The sequence below is a fragment of the Bufo bufo genome, chromosome 2, assembly GCF_905171765.1.
Source record: "Bufo bufo chromosome 2, aBufBuf1.1, whole genome shotgun sequence".
NCBI lineage: Eukaryota > Metazoa > Chordata > Amphibia > Anura > Bufonidae > Bufo > Bufo bufo.
In genome coordinates, this window is record NC_053390.1 from 456,967,659 (window position 1) to 456,985,297 (window position 17,639).

A 17,639-nucleotide genomic window follows, 5' to 3' on the forward strand; every position below is an offset into this window, starting at 1 on the left:
TAATTTGGGAGATAGTAGCGAATCTCTATTCAAACTCAAAGAATGTTGGTAAGCTTGTTTGAGTAGTTGGGATGGATAGCCTCGAGATAGAAATCTATCTTGAAGGTCACCAGCAGCTTTTTTGAAATCAGACAGTTGGGAGCAATTCCTACGGGCTCATAAATATTGCCCCTTAGGGATGCCTCTTTTGAGAGCTTTGGGATGACCACTCTCCCATCTTAGTAAACTGTTTGTAGCAGTAGATTTTCTATACATACTGGTCACAATGTCACCAGAAGTATTGAGTGCAATGGTCAAATCCAAGAATGAAATCTGACTCTCATTAATTTCAGAGGTAAAAAATAAACCCAACTCGTTATTCAAAGCTGTCACAAATTCTTGGAACAAAATAGTGCTAGCCCCCAGAGGATCAGCACATCATCAATGTATCTGATCCACAGGGGGATAGCTCCAGTAAAGTGTTCCATATCATCTGAAAAAACCAGTTCCCTTTCACACCAGCCCAGGAAGAGGTTCGCAAAAGTAGGGGCACAGGGACTACCCATCGCGACTCCCCTGAGCTGGTGGAAAATCTGCCTGTCAAATAAGAACACATTATGTGTCAAAATGAACTCAAGAAGCTCCATAATGAATGCATTATGACCCAATAGATGTTCACCCCTCTGTTGTAGGAATGAGAGGACCGCTCTACAGCCCAAATGATAGGGAATAGAGCTGTAGAGGGCCTCAACATCTAAACGGGCCAACTTAGTACCTTTATCACATTGGATACCATTGAGCCTTGCTAGCACGTCCATGGTGTCTCTAACATAGGACGGCAGACTGGTAACAAAAGGTCTCAAAATGGTATCCACATATGTACTGATATTTGCAGTAAGACTGCCGGTACCAGAAACAATTGGCCTGCCTTTCAGTGGGTCATAGCCTTTATGTATTTTAGGTAGGCTATACAGGATGGCCAGAACAGGATGGTCAGGGAGCATGAAGGCAAATTCAGCTTTGTCAATAAATTTATTGACCAAAGCCTTCATTAGGATATCTCGTAATTCAAGTCTGAACCCCACTGTGGGATCTGATGGGAGTTTTCTATATGTGGATTGGTCACTAAGGATGTTAAGACACATCTGATGGTATTTCTCATGTCCCAACACCACAATATTCCCCCCTTTATCAGATGGTTTGATAACCAGTTCCTTATCCATCTGTAGTTTTCTCAGAGCTTCCCTTTTGGGCCAACCTAAAATTGTCTGCACTACCCTGATGTATATCCAAATGGCGGAGCTTGTTGGTCACCACCGAAACAAAAATGTCAATAGGTGTATTATCATTTAAAGGGGGCATCTTTTTGGAGGGAGGTCGCAAGTCCGTAAATGGGCCCTCACCAGGATTCCTTAAGGCTTCAGAATATAGATCTGTTAAAGTTTGCACATCTGGGAGATCCTGCAGATCTATCCCTAATTCTTCACATTTGTGTAAATCATGAGTAGCAAAGAATTTCCGCCACTTCAACTTGCGAGCGAAAAGGTGCAAATCTTTTACCCAGCCAAACAGATCAAATCTGCGGATGGGCACAAAAGACAGTCCCTTACGAAGCACGTGGGTTTCCAAAGTGGTAAGAGGGCGAGGTGAAAGGTTAATAACTTGTAGTTCTTCCATATTACTGGAAGAGGAGGTATGAGGTAAGGCTAAGGTCTGGTATTTGCAGAGTTTTTGTTTCGAAGTAGGTACTGAGACACCGGAGGAGTATTGTCTAAAAAAACACCCCTTCCACTGGTGTTACCTCCCCTACCTTTATTTCGTCCTTTGCCTCTACCTCTACCAACCCCTTGCCTCCTATAGGATTGAGTGGAGATAACCCTGTCTGATGGCTCCTGTTCAGTAGTGCTTGACACTATAATCAAAAACTTTTCCCTCTCTGAAGTCTTTTGTATCTCTATTAAAGAGAGAATGTTTCTTCTCCTTCAGTTGAGCAGTGTATTTTTCAATATATGACTGAAGGAGGGCTTCCTTTTTTACAAAATCAGAATGGCTGTTGAATTTTTTAACTGCTTCGATGTTCTCCTTTAGCTCACTTTCTGCTAAAGACAGAACCTTCTTCTCTTCTTCTAGCAGTAATGTCATCAGTCTCAGAGACGACTCCACCGATTCCTTTTCCCACTTCTTAATAAAATCGGGGGACCTCAACCGAAATGCTGGTATGATCGGATTACGTAGGCCCCTAGGAATGATTTTATTTCTAAGATAGACCTCCAAAGACTGTACCTCCCACCAGGATCTGACAAAGTTTTTATAATTGCGAGTCACTTGTTTAAAAGCTGCAGAGATACTGATTGCTTGAGAAGAGAAGGAGATCTCCTTCTCAGAGAAAACCTCTCCAGGATCACCCATCCATTGCTCTGTATTAATGCTGCCTGACAAAAACCCTGCCATTCCCTCAGTAGGATATAGCGAATTGATAACAAAATTAAAGGGCAAGGTATGATAGGTACACATCCCTAAGTATAGTAACAAAACAAATATTAACCACTTACCGTCACGCTAACGCCGAAAGGCGTCATTTCTGCGGCGCTCCCAGGTCACACTAACGCCAATAGGCGTCATCTCGCGTGAGCCGAGATTTCCTGTGAACGCGCGCACACAGGCGCGCGCGCTCACAGGAACGGAAGGTAAGAGAGTTGATCTCCAGCCTGCCAGCGGCGATCGTTCGCTGGCAGGCTGGAGATGTGTTTTTTTTTAACCCCTAACAGGTATATTAGACGCTGTTTTGATAACAGCGTCTAATATACCTGCTACCTGATCCTCTGGTGGTCCCCTTTGTTTGGATCGACCACCAGAGGACACAGGTAGCTCAGTAAAGTAGCACCAAGCACCACTACACTACACCCCCCCCCCCCCCGTCACTTATTAACCCCTTATTAGCCCCTGATCACCCCATATAGACTCCCTGATCACCCCCCTGTCATTGATTACCCCCCTGTCATTGATTACCCCCCCTGTAAAGCTCCATTCAGACGTCCGCATGATTTTTACGGATCCACTGATAGATGGATCGGATCCGCAAAACGCATCCGGACGTCTGAATGAAGCCTTACAGGGGCGTGATCAATGACTGTGGTGATCACCCCATATAGACTCCCTGATCACCCCCCTGTCATTGATTACCCCCCTGTCATTGATCAACCCCCTGTAAAGCTCCATTCAGATGTCCGCATGATTTTTACGGATCCACTGATAGATGGATCGGATCCGCAAAACGCATCCGGACGTCTGAATGAAGCCTTACAGGGGCGTGATCAATGACTGTGGTGATCACCCCATATAGACTCCCTGATCACCCCCCTGTCATTGATTACCCCCCTGTCATTGATCAACCCCCTGTAAAGCTCCATTCAGATGTCCGCATGATTTTTACGGATCCACTGATAGATGGATCGGATCCGCAAAACGCATCCGGACGTCTGAATGAAGCCTTACAGGGGCATGATCAATGACTGTGGTGATCACCCCATATAGACTCCCTGATCACCCCCCTGTAAAGCTCCATTCAGATGTCCGCATGATTTTTACGGATGCACTGATAGATGGATCGGATCCGCAAAACGCATCCGGACGTCTGAATGAAGCCTTACAGGGGCATGATCAATGACTGTGGGGATCACCCCATATAGACTCCCTGATCACCCCCCTGTAAAGCTCCATTCAGATGTCCGCATGATTTTTACGGATGCACTGATAGATGGATCGGATCCGCAAAACGCATTCGGACGTCTGAATGAAGCCTTACAGGGGCGTGATCAATGACTGTGGTGATCACCCCATATAGACTCCCTGATCACCCCCCTGTCATTGATCACCCCCCTGTAAGGCTGCATTCAGATGTCCATATGATTTTTACGGATGCACTGATAGATGGATCGGATCCGCAAAACGCATCCGGACGTCTGAATGAAGCCTTACAGGGGTGTGATCAATGACTGTGGTGATCACCCCATATAGACTCCCTGATCACCCCCCTGTCATTGATTACCCCCCTGTCAAGCTCCATTCAGACGTCCGCATGATTTTTACGGATCCACTGATAGATGGATCGGATCCGCAAAACGCATCTGGACGTCTGAATGAAGCCTTACAGGGGCGTGATCAATGACTGTGGTGATCACCCCATATAGACTCCCTGATCACCCCCCTGTCATTGATTACCCCCCTGTAAAGCTCCATTCAGACGTCCGCATGATTTTTACGGATCCACTGATAGATGGATCGGATCCGCAAAACGCATCCGGACGTCTGAATGAAGCCTTACAGGGGCATGATCAATGACTGTGGTGATCACCCCATATAGACTCCCTGATCACCCCCCTGTCATTGATTACCCCCCTGTAAAGCTCCATTCAGATGTCCGCATGATTTTTACGGATGCACTGATAGATGGATCGGATCCGCAAAACGCATACGGACGTCTGAATGAAGCCTTACACGGGCGTGATCAATGACTGTGGTTATCACCCCATATAGACTCCCTGATCACCCCCCTGTCATTGATCACCCCCCTGTCATTGATCACCCCCCCTGTCATTGATCACCCCCCCTGTCATTGATCACCCCCCCTGTCATTGATCACCCCCCCCTGTCATTGATCACCCCCCCTGTCATTGATCACCCCCCTGTCATTGATCACCCCCCTGTAAGGCTCCATTCAGACATTTTTTTGGCCCAAGTTAGCGGAATTATTATTTTTTTTTTCTTACAAAGTCTCATATTCCACTAACTTGTGTCAAAAAATAAAATCTCACATGAACTCACCATACCCCTCACGGAAACCAAATGCGTAAAATTTTTTAGACATTTATATTCCAGACTTCTTCTCACGCTTTAGGGCCCCTAGAATGCCAGGGCAGTATAAATACCCCACATGTGACCCCATTTCGGAAAGAAGACACCCCCAGGTATTCCGTGAGGGGCATATTGAGTCCATGAAAGATTGAAATTTTTGTCCCAAGTTAGCGGAACGGGAGACTTTGTGAGAAAAAAATTAAAAATATCAACTTCCGCTAACTTGTGCCAAAAAAAAAAAGTTTCTATGAACTCGCCATGCCCCTCATTGAATACCTTGGGGTGTCTTCTTTCCAAAATGGGGTCACATGTGGGGTATTTATACTGCCCTGGCATTCTAGGGGCCCCAAAGCGTGAGAAGAAGTCTGGTATCCATATGTCTAAAAATGCCCTCCTAAAAGGAATTTGGGCACTTTTGCGCATCTAGGCTTCAAAAAAGTGTCACACATCTGGTATCGCCGTACTCAGGAGAAGTTGGGGAATGTGTTTTGGGGTGTCATTTTACATATACCCATGCTGGGTGAGAGAAATATCTTGGTCAAATGCCAACTTTGTATAAAAAAATGGGAAAAGTTGTCTTTTGCCAAGATATTTCTCTCACCCAGCAAGGGTATATGTAAAATGACACCCCAAAACACATTCCCCAACTTCTCCTGAATACGGCGATACCACATGTGTGACACTTTTTTGCAGCCTAGGTGGGCAAAGGGGCCCATATTCCAAAGAGCACCTTTAGGATTTCACAGGTCATTTACCTACTTACCACACATTAGGGCCCCTGGAAAATGCCAGGGCAGTATAACTACCCCACAAGTGACCCCATTTTGGAAAGAAGACACCCCAAGGTATTCCTTGAGGGGCATGGCGAGTTCCTAGAATTTTTTATTTTTTGTCATAAGTTAGTGGAAAATGCTGATTTTTTTTCATTTTTTTTTTTTCATACAAAGTCTCATATTCCACTAACTTGTGACAAACAATAAAAACTTCCATGAACTCACTATGCCCATCAACGAATACCTTGGGGTGTCTTCTTTCCAAAATGGGGTCACTTGTGGGGTAGTTATACTGCCCTGGCATTCTAGGGGCCCGAATGTGTGGTAAGGAGTTTGAAATCAAATTCTGTAAAAAATGACCTGTGAAATCCTAAAGATGCTCTTTGGAATATGGGCCCCTTTGCCCACCTAGGCTGCAAAAAAGTGTCACACATCTGGTATCGCCGTACTCAGGAGAAGGTGGGGAATGTGTTTTGGGGTGTCATTTTACATATACCCATGCTGGGTGAGAGAAATATCTTGGCAAAAGACAACTTTTCCCATTTTTTTTATACAAAGTTGGCATTTGACCAAGATATTTATCTCACCCAGCATGGGTATATGTAAAAAGACACCCCAAAACACATTCCTCAACTTCTCCTGAATACAGAGATACCAGATGTGTGACACTTTTTGCAGCCTAGGTGGGCAAAGGGGCCCATATTCCAAAGAGCACCTTTCGGATTTCACAGGTCATTTTTTACAGAATTTGATTTCAAACTCCTTACCACACATTTGGGCCCCTAGAATGCCAGGGCAGTATAACTACCCCACAAGTGACCCCATTTTGGAAAGAAGAGACCCCAAGGTATTTCGTGATGGGCATAGTGAGTTCATAGAAGTTTTTATTTTTTGTCACAAGTTAGTGGAATATGAGACTTTGTAAGAAAAAAAAAAAAAAAAAAAAATCATCATTTTCCGCTAACTTGTGACAAAAAATAAAAAGTTCTATGAACTCACTATGCCCATCAGCGAATACCTTAGGGTGTGTACTTTCCGAAATGGGGTCATTTGTGGGGTGTTTGTACTGTCTGGGCATTGTAGAACCTCAGGAAACATGACAGGTGCTCAGAAAGTCAGAGCTGCTTCAAAAAGCGGAAATTCACATTTTTGTACCATAGTTTGTAAACGCTATAACTTTTACCCAAACCATTTTTTTTTTACCCAAACATTTTTTTTTTATCAAAGACATGTAGAACTATAAATTTAGAGCAAAATTTCTATATGGATCTCGTTTTTTTTTGCAAAATTTTACAACTGAAAGTGAAAAATGTCATTTTTTTGCAAAAAAAACGTTAAATTTCGATTAATAACAAAAAAAGTAAAAATGTCAGCAGCAATGAAATACCACCAAATGAAAGCTCTATTAGTGAGAAGAAAAGGAGGTAAAATTCATTTGGGTGGTAAGTTGCATGACCGAGCAATAAACGGTGAAAGTAGTGTAGTGCAGAATTGTAAAAAAGGGCCTGGTCTTTAGGGGGGTATAAACCTGTGGTCCTTAAGTGGTTAATAAAGAGGACGTTAAAATGGAGCAAAAATAACAATTATTTTATTAGTGCTAATAATGGAAAGGGGTTTTCACCCCTTTCCATTATTAGCACTAATAAAATAATTGTTATTTTTGCTCCATTTTAATATTGCAGGTAGCCATAATAATATTGGGGATATATGTAGTGATTAAGCTCGTTCTTATTTGTGTGACCCGCCTTTCAAAAAGAATGAAGAAAACTGATGAACGACCTATCATGCTTCTCTACGAGGAGGAAGAACAAAAGGAAACGTCATTCAACTCAGTTCCCCCTCCTCGCTATAATGCCTTGCTGGGATAGGGTGAGATAAATCCCAGGGTACTACTAGAAGTCCGATTAACTGGGAACTTATACATTAGGGATAGGTTGTCGCCACTGTGGGTGAAGAGGATTGCGAAAAGTATGCCAGGGGATTCATTAGGTAAGGGAAAGTCTACAATCAAGTTTCCAAGGGGGGGCTGTTATGGACCATTAAGACAAAATGGATACTTTCTTGTTGAGAACTATGCTTAGCTAAGATGGCGGCCAGGCATTCAGCCAACGCCTAAAAACTAGAATCTTACTTTGTGTTTTATTATGTGCTTCTTTGTGGTTTCCGTTCAGCTCAAGCAAGCAGTTTCAAAGAAAGAAGAAGTAACGGCTTCACCTACCAGCAAGGGGGGAGGGGGGAACTTCCTCTTGTCATCGATGTGACAGAAAATATAGAGTTTATAGCCAATAGAAAAGATACACGCCACCTTACACCCCCCACTCCTTTCCGTCCTATATACTGTCTGCTGTTCCGCAAAAAAACAGAGATCCTGTTATGACCCCCAGCTGTGTGCTGTCTCAGTACTGATCTCTCAGTATACGTATACTTTAACATTAATTAATTTGGAGCAGTACATAAACCGAACTGGCAGCTTGACCAGAACCAGAACAACTTCAGTACTGGCCATTTGACCCAGCGACTGTGACATCTAGTTAGATGAGGGGGCTCCCTCTGTCACCACTGCCCCGACCGCACAAAAAGAATTGCAGGGTGCCCATGTGTTATTATGGCAGTCAGGGGGCTAACAAAGGTCCCCAGGCCTACTATGATTGGATGCTATATTTGTTCCATAAAAGTAATTTTATTTGATAAAAGTAGTAAAACACGCATGATATAGTCGTGTTTGCCACAACCAACATAATAAAGATAAACTGTTATTTAACCCCTTATGAGCTGAACTTACTCCATGTACAGCAGGAGCCAGCTGTATAATACAGCAGACACCAGCTGGCAGTGACCGTGATCAGAGATCGCTCCAATCCCAGTCATTTATCCCCTCTGATGTCGAAGTCAGTGACAAACACAGCATCAGAGGCGTTACACAGAAGGAGGGGGCTCCAAATGGAGGCACCACAGCTAAATTTCAGGCCTCTGATTGGTTGTTATAGCACCCTGTTAAGCCCTGCCACAGCCGGTAAAAGCCAATAGACTGCAATAGTATTCTATTGCAGTCTATGGTACAAATGATCAACAGATCACATTTTGAAGACTCCTAAGAGGACTAAAAGTCACAGTAAAAAAAAAGTTTTTAAACATACAAAACAAACAAAAATATAAAAAATATTTCTTTCCTAATTTTACATATAAAAATAAACAACAAAAATTAAACCTAATAAGTGTCAGAAAATGTCTGAACTATTAAATAATAAAAATTATTTATTATGCATGGCAAACACCTTAACAGAAAAAAAAATCTAAATTTCCCCTTTACTGTTGTTTGGTCACGTGTCCCCTCCTCCCAATTTTTTTTTTAATAAAAGATGATCAAAAGTTGTAAGTAGCTAATAAAAACTACAGCTTGCTCCTATATAATAGAAACTATATTAATTTGGTACTGCCATAACTGTACAAACCCAAAAAATAAGGTTACCAAGTAATTTTTAGTGCACAGTGAATGCCATAAAGACAACCCCAAAAGCCCTTAAATGGCTTTGTGATTGGAAGACTGCAATAGTTATGGCTCTTGGAAGGCAGAAAGGAAAAAAATTTAAGTTCAAAAACCTGTCTTTATGTGGTTAAACTGCCTGTGAACAACTTAAAGGTGTTGTCTGGCCCCTGTGATATTAGCATTTCATGCTCCGATGCTCTCTCTTGCCCTGTGCTGGATCGCGCAGGGCAAGGGCTGTTTGCTTACCCTGGCACACTGCTAGTCGGAGGCTTCCGCCCAGTAGTGTTGCCGGTGACGTCACCAGAACTGATTGGTGGGCTTTAGCACTGCCCTAGCCGTTTTACAGGCTAGGGAAGTGCTAAACCTGGCCCATTAGTGCCGGTGACATCACCTGGCTCTGTGCTGGGCGGAAGCCTCCGCTTAGCAGTTCCTATGGAGAGCCCGGTACATCACAGGATCTCCATAAAATGCCCTTTCCCTGAGCAATTCAGCGCAGGGCAAAGGAGAGCATCGTTATCTCATATCAGGGGGGCTGTGTGGGTGAAATAGTGGGTATGTCCGGGTTCAGCTCTGAATCGGACTACCCCTTTAAAAACAAATTAAAAAAAGAACGGAAAATGGTAGGACTAAAAAGTACCTCTTGACCAGCAAAAAAAACCATGTCCTCATATGGCTACTAGTGTTGATTGAGCACCGTAGTGCTCGGGGGCTCGGGCTGAACACATCGGGATGTTCGGGTGCTCGACCGAGCACCTGAGTATAATGGAAGTCAATGGGAGAACCTGAGCATTAAACCAGGTACCCCCTGCTCTGAAGAGGGGAGAGTGCCTGGTTCATAGGAAAAGGTCAGAAATTGATGGAAACACCACTGAAATGGTTTAGGAACAGCATGGGGAGGATATCTGGATGCATCTTGGACTCCCAGGTCGCTGCTGGGAACGATGTTGTCCGAGTAGTTCGCCACTTTTACAGACTGACAATAATACGCACAAAACCGAAGATGAAATCGATTTTAGAGGAAAAATTGTTAGGAAACATTCTTTCCTATATATTTACTTGTATATAAAGTGCAAGTTCAGCCAAAAATGTTATTGATTTTCGGAACTGGGGCCATGATGAAGAGAGACGGCCGGTGGCATCCGTATTGCGCCGCTAGAGGTGAAATTCGTGGACCGGCGCAAGACGAACCACAGTGAAAGCATTTGCCAAGAATGTTTTCATTAATCAACAAAGAAAGTCAGAGGTTCTAAGACGATCTGACAGGCGATCCGGTGGCGTTATTCCCATGACCCGCCGAGCAGCTTCCGGGAAACCAAACTCTTTGGGTTCCAGGGGGAGTATGGTTGCAAAGCTGAAACTTAAACTAATTGACGGAAGGGCACCACAAGGAGTGGAGCCTGCGGCTTAATTTGACTCAACGCGGCAAACATCACCCGGCCCGGACACGGAAAGGATTGACAGGTTGATAGCTCTTTCTCAATTCTGTGGGTGGTGGTGCATAGCCGTTCTGAGTTAGTGGAGCCATTTGTCTGGTTAATTCCGATAACCAACGAGACTCCTCTGTGCTAATAAGTTACGTGACCCCCGGCGGTGAAGATTGTGTTGACCAGACTCTTATGGGAGAGTGCCTGCTGCTTAGCTGACCATCGAAAAAATTATGGTTGAGGGCCTGCAGGTGAGATGACCATCCCAAACATTATGGGCGAAGCCCTGCTGCCACTGTGTTGGCTCTAGATAACTTCTGCCTGATCGCACGTCACCGTGACGTCGATGATCCATTTGGATGTCTACCCTATTAACTTTCGATGTTCTTTTATGCGCCTAACATGGTGACCACGGGTAACGGGGAATCAGTGTTCAATTCCGGAGAGGGAGCCTGAGAAACGGCTACCACATCCAAGAAAGGCAAGTGGGAGGCGTGCAAATTACCCACTCCCGACTGTCAGAAGAGGACATAGTCTATTTAAAAATTTTATTTTATGTCACAGAAATTTTTTAGAAGCGCTCACGTTACACAGCAGATGTGGCCCTGGTAAGCTCACTGTCAGAAGCGGACACAGTCTATGGAAAAAGTGCACTGGGTGTCACTGATATTTTAGGGATGCGCACACTTTAAACAGGAGATGTGGCGCGGATAATTTAACTGTCTGGAGCCGACACCATCTACAGAGAAAGTACACTGGATTACACTGATATTTTAAGGATGCGCACAATTTACAGAGTAGATGTTGCGTGAATAATTTAACTGTCCGCAGCGGCCTATTACATGGTATTTTGCGCCGGATGGGCTAAAAATATATATTGCTGCTGTCACACACAATAGTCCCTCAAAGGACTTTTGGGTCTCTGAAAAGTTTTTTGTATAAAAATCTTCCTATTACACTCCCTACACTGTCTGTCCCTTCCTATGCTCAGCTCTCCCTGACTTCGAATGAGCTGAACACGCGTCATTGGGTGCTATGTAGCACCCGATGACGCGTTCCGGCCAGCCAATCACTGTAATGCCGGTACCCAACATGGCTTCTGGCATTACAGTGAGGGCAGTACTTACCTTACCTTTATTGGCTGCTTAGGAGCCGCGAAATGTGCGGGAAGGAGACTCGAGCATTGCGCTCGAGCACATGCGGTACTCGGCCGAGTACCTCCATGTGCCCAGCATAGCGATGCTCGAGCTGAACTGGTATTCGGCCGAGCATGCTCGCTCAACACTAATGGATAAACTTAGGGAAAGTGAATAAGTTGTGGCTATTAATGTGCAAATAGTAAAGGTAGTAAAAACTGCATAAAACTACACAGTACATACTTGGTATCACTGTTATCATACAGACCCATAGAATAAAAGTAACATGTTAGTTATGCCACACAGTGAACATTGTAAATAGTGTTGAGCGAAGCGAGCTTTGGATGCTACATCCGAAGTTGCTTCGGTCAAAACTTCAGAATAATCCTGTACAGAGACTCGTCTCCGTACAGTATTAAAGGCCTCTTTCACACTGGCGTGTGCGACCCGTTGCGGTATTGCGGACCGCATTTGCGGATCCGCAATACACAGGTGGCGTTCCGTGGGCATTCCGCATCATGGATGAGGACCCATTCACTTGAATGGGTCCGCAAATCCGGAGATGCGGAATGGTGCGGAACGGAACCACGGAACGGAACCCTACGGAAGCACTACGGAGTGCTTCCGTGGGGTTTCGTCCCGTATTTCCGTTCCGCAAAAAGATAGGACATGTCCTATCTTTTTGCGGAACGGCAACGGGCCGCACACGCCAGTGTGAAAGAGGCCTTAGAATGTATGGGCTCCGATGAGCTGAAGTAAGTTATTCACGAAGTCGTGCGAGACTTCGTTGAATAACTTCAGTAGTTGATTTTTAAAGTGGAAAAACACTTTTTTCAGTTTTGCGGGCCGTTTGTTGCGTTCCGTATACGGAACCATTCATTTCAATGGGTCCGCAAAAAAAACGGAATGTACTCCGTATGCATTCCGTTTCAGTATCTCCGTTCCGTGCAAAGATAGAACATGTCCTATATTTGGCCGCAAATCACGTTCCGTGGCTCTATTAAAGTCAATGGGTCCGCCAAAAAAACGGAATGCATACGGAAACGCATCCGTATGTCTTCCGTATCCATTCAGTTTTTTGAAGAACCATCTATTGAAAATGTTATGCCCAGCCCAATTTGTAATTACTGTATACTGTATATGCCATACGGAAAAACGGAACCGAAACAGAAACAAAAAATGGAACAACGGATCCGTGAAAAACGGACCACAAAGCACTGAAATAGCCATACAGTAGTGTGAAAGAGGCCTAAAGGGAATCTTTCACATGGTTTGAGCATAATAAAGTGTTACTACTGCCATGTACAATAAAATACCTTATTTCTTGCTGTAGTCTTCATTTTTGTTTCATGATTTCATTAGCGATAAAATCCACTTTTTCTGTTATGCAAATGAGTGTCCAAGGTGCCCAGAGGGGCGTTATTATCCTTCTCTGGAGCCCAGTAACTCCCCCGTACAGTGCCCAGCCCGCCTTCCTTTAGAGCCCAAGAACGCCTCTTCCAGCATAAGTAACTGCTCACACCCGAACTCTTTGCCCATTTGTCTCTCTTACATTCCCCATATGTCTACTTCATGTTTGGATCATTTTGTGAATTACATTAAATTTTTTGGGGACATTACAAGGCTTAGAAGTTTAGAAGCAAATCCACTTTTTCAGAACCAGTTCAGGGCTGAAGTCACTTTGTGGGGCTTACATAATAGAAACCACCCAAAAATGACCCCATTCTAGAAACTACACCCCTCAAGGTATTCAAAACTGATTTTACAAACGTTGTTAACCCTTTAGGTGTTCCACAAGAATTAAAGGAAAATAGAGATGAAATTTCAGAATTTCACTTTTTTGGCAGATTTTCCATTTTAATAGATTTTTTCCAGTTACAAAGCAAGGGTTAACAGCCAAACAAAACTCAATATTTACGGACCTGTAGTTTAAAGAAACACCCCATATGTGGTCGTAAACTGCTGTACGGGCACACGGCAGGGCGCAGAAGGAAAGGAATGCCATACGGATTTTGGAAGGCAGATTTTGCTGGACTGGTTTTTTGACACCAGTCCCATTTGAAGCCCCCCTGATGCACCCCTAGAGTAGAAACTCCAAAAAAGTGACCTCATTTTGGAAACTATGGTTTTGTTAGTACTATTTTAGGGTACATATGATTTTTGGTTGCTCTATATTACACTTTTGAGGCAAGGTAACAAGAAATAGCTGTTTTGGCACCATTTTTATTTTTTGTTATTTACAACATTCCTCTGACAGGTTAGATCATGTGGTATTTTTATAGAGCAGGTTGTCACAGACACGACAATACCAAATATGACTTTTTTTGGTTGTTTGTTTCAGTTTTACATAACAAAGCATTTAAAAAAATAAAATTATGATTCTTTAGTGTCTCCACATTCTGAAAGCCATAGTTTTATTTTATTTTTTTGGGCGACTGTCTTGTGTAGGGGCTAATTGTTTTTTGCGGGATGAGATGACTGTTTGGCACTATTTTGGGGTGCGTATGACTTTTTGATTGCTTGCTATTACACTTTTGTGATGTAAGGTGACAATAAAGGGCTTTTTTTACACCGTTTAATTTTTTTTTTTTACGGTGTTCATCTGAGGGGTTAGGTCATGTGATATTTTTATAGAGCAGGTTCTTACGGACGCGTCGATACCTAATATGTATACTTTTTTAAATTTACTTAAGTTTTACACAATAACAGCTTTTTTAAAACAAAAAAAATGATGTTTTAGTGTCTCCATATTCTGAGCAATAGTTTTTTTATTTTTTGGGCGATTATCTTAGGTAGGAGCTAATTTTTTGCGGGATGAGGTGACGGTTAGATTGGTACTATTTTGGGGGGCATACGCCTTTTTGATCGCTGGCTGTTGTACTTTTAGTGATGTAAGGTGACAAAAAATTGTTTATTTAGCACAGTTTTTATTTTTTTAAGGTGTTCATCTAAGGGGTTAGGTCATGTGATATGTTTATAGAGCCGGTCGATACGGACGCGGCGATACCTAATATGTCTACTTTTCTTTTTTTCCCTATTTTTGACAAAAAAAAATTAAACTTTATTTGGGGAAAAATATATATTTTTTTTTACTTAATTTTTTGGGGGAAAACTTAATTTTTTCAGCTTTTTTTTCACTTTATTTTTTGTCCCACTTTGGGACTTCAACTTTGGGGGTCTGATCCCCTTTACAATGCATTCCAATACTTCTGTATTGGAATGCATTGGCTGTATGAGTAATACTGTGTGTATACAGGGGGCTGGATCTCACAGGCTCGTCACCGGAAGGCAGCCCCGATGCCTAGGGAAGGCATTGCGCTGCCTTCCATGCCATCGGGTCCTCATTACAGCAGCACGGGGACCCGATGGCAGCGCTGATCCCCGCCAGAATGACCCGTAAACGCTGCAAACCGCAGGTCTGAATTGACCTGCAGTTTGCAGCGATCGACGATACGGGAGGAGGGGGGTCACAGGACCCCCGCGCATTGTCCCAGAGTGTCTGCTGAATGATTTCAGCAGGCACTCTGTTCCGATCACCGCCCGCCGTGCAGCAGTGATCGGAAATACACAGGGCGTACCTGTACACCCTGTGTCCCCAAGAGGTTAATATGCTCAAACCAGGGGACAGATTCCCTTTAAAACTTGAAAGTGAACTCGGCTTCTGGTTCAGAGGTACTAGTTGTAACCGAAACAGAGTTCGGTTTCAAGACTGCTTTGCCCTAGTCTCCACCTAGCACAGAGATGTGAAGCCTGGTATGTCACCAGCATTAAAGGGACTCTGTCACCACTTTCTAACCCCCCCTTTTAAAAGTATTGTTCTCTCCATGGCGCCCTTGTGATTACAAAGGTGTTGTTATAACATAAATTCGCCGTCTCGTTTTGATAAAAATACCTTTTATCTAACCTGTCAATCTTGTGGATAAGGTGCCCAGGGCGTTTCTGAAGGTCTGAAGCTGCCACCCGCAGCCGTTGGTGCCCAGCTCCTCCCCTGATCCTTTCAGCGCCGCCTGAATTATAAAGAAATCCGCCTCCGGCTCTCGCTCAGTGCCCCCTCCTCCTTTTCAAGATTGACAGGTTAGATAAAAGGTATTTTTATCAAAACGAGACGGCGAATTTATGTTATAACAACACCTTTGTAATCACAAGGGCGCCATGGAGAGAACAATACTTTTAAAAGGGGGGGTTAGAAAGTGGTGACAGAGTCCCATTAAGGCTGGGTTCACACCATGCTTTTCCCATGCGTTTAACGTATACAAAAAACTTATACGTTAGGGCTCGTGTGAAGCCCGTGCTGTGGACTGCAAATTGCAGTCCGCATCGCATGGGCACTGACCGTGGCCCAGCCGCATGGGGATTGTGGACCCCGTTCTATCTTTTTGCAGTGCGGAGGCACGGAATGGAACCCCAGAAAGCACTCCGTAGTGCTTCCCTAGTGTTCTGTTCCGTATCTCCGGATTTGCGGACCCATTCAAGTGAATGGGTCCGCATCTGTGATATGAAATGCACACGGAACGGTGCCTGTGTATTGCAGATACGCAAATGCGGTCCGCATTACGGCAACGGGCAGCACACGTTCATGTGAACGAGCCCTTACACGGATGCCTCAGACTGACGCCATACAGTGGCATCCGTTCACCATACAGTTCCATTGTAAAAATGTACTGGACTGTGCAGGATACAAGAACGTGGTGTGTTCCGTTTTTGTATCCTTTTTTTTTCTCTCTCTAACGTGTGCGTCAAACGGAGGCATAAAACATGATGTGAACCTACCCTAAACAGACCATGCGCTTTGTAATGCTGCGCAAGAGGGGGGCATCAGAGCAAGTAAATGCTCCACTCATATATAGTAAAAGAATACCTTATATCCGGGTTCAACCCTAAACCCGGAGAACTCCTTTAACTATAATAGAGCCCATTGCTTTTTTGTTTGGGAATTTTTTTTATTTTTTTTAACACCAGTCAAAAAAAAGTTCTGCATGTGGAACTTTGTGACAGAATGTGTGACGGGGTCCTGAACGGGTCCTTAGCAGCTGGTATGGCCAGGGAAGCCTCCGCCTGCCATCCCCTCCGGGTAATGCACAGAGATGGCCATACAGGAGGGTCCCGGAACTCACTTTTCAGGCTCCATGTGCCCTATAAGGAAGGATGATGAGGGTTATCCTCCTGAGTTACACACGAGCACGCAGTTTATGGAGCAGCAGACTTTATTACTATCTAGGATATGAACGTATATTCCCAGCTCCCATTACTCAGGATGACTGGGCGGGTGTGAGGAGAGACAGGGCTGGCCGCAGTGACCCCCCCGTGCGGCCTACTCTCATATAGATCCCCGGACTTTCTTTCAGCATCCGCCCGTCTGCGTCCGCACTGTCTCCCGGTACACTGACCGGAGAGAAAGGGGCTGTCGCCGGCATATGTGACCGCCATGTCCCCGGAGCCTGCTCACCTGCTCTGCCCCAGCGAGACGAACTCTTCCCCGCCGGACTCCGCCATGTTCGTAGGGCAGGCTCAGGTGGAGGCGCGTTAAAGGGACAGCTTCAAGCGGTAACCCGGGTGGAGGGAAACCGCGGCGTATCCCATAGTAGTACCGGGTACTGACGGACAGCTAGCTGTGCCCCGCCATGTCTGCTGCCTGTGCGGTATGAGGGCGACGTATATATAGGGACTATACAGTATCTAACACTATATAATAGCTGTTGTATCTATGATCTATTTGTATGCTGTATGAGGGCGACGTATATATAGGGACTATACAGTATCTAGCACTATCTATATAATAGCTGTTGTATCTATGATCTATCTGTATGCTGTATGAGGGCGACGTGTATATATAGGGAATATACAGTATCTAACACTATATAATAGCTGTTGTATCTATGATCTATTTGTATGCTGTATGAGGGCGACGTATATATATAGGGAATATACAGTATCTAGCACTATCTATATAATAGCTGTTGTATCTATGATCTATCTGTATGCTGTA

At 44.2% G+C, this 17,639-nt stretch overlaps 1 protein-coding gene across 3 annotated transcripts in view; it reads right to left on the bottom strand.

Annotated features, from left to right (window-relative positions):
• Positions 1-17,275, bottom strand: part of KLHL26 (kelch like family member 26) — an 81,774-nt gene extending 64,499 nt beyond the window's left edge. For 2 of the 3 annotated variants that reach the window (XM_040417620.1, XM_040417619.1), the window contains exon 1: positions 17,100-17,275. In XM_040417620.1, the coding sequence (XP_040273554.1) occupies positions 17,100-17,146 (47 nt within the window). In that variant the 5' untranslated portion in view covers positions 17,147-17,275. The remainder of the gene's footprint in view (positions 1-17,099) is intronic. The other variant, XM_040417618.1, reaches the window with a different exon arrangement.
• Positions 17,276-17,639: the final 364 nt, after the last annotated feature.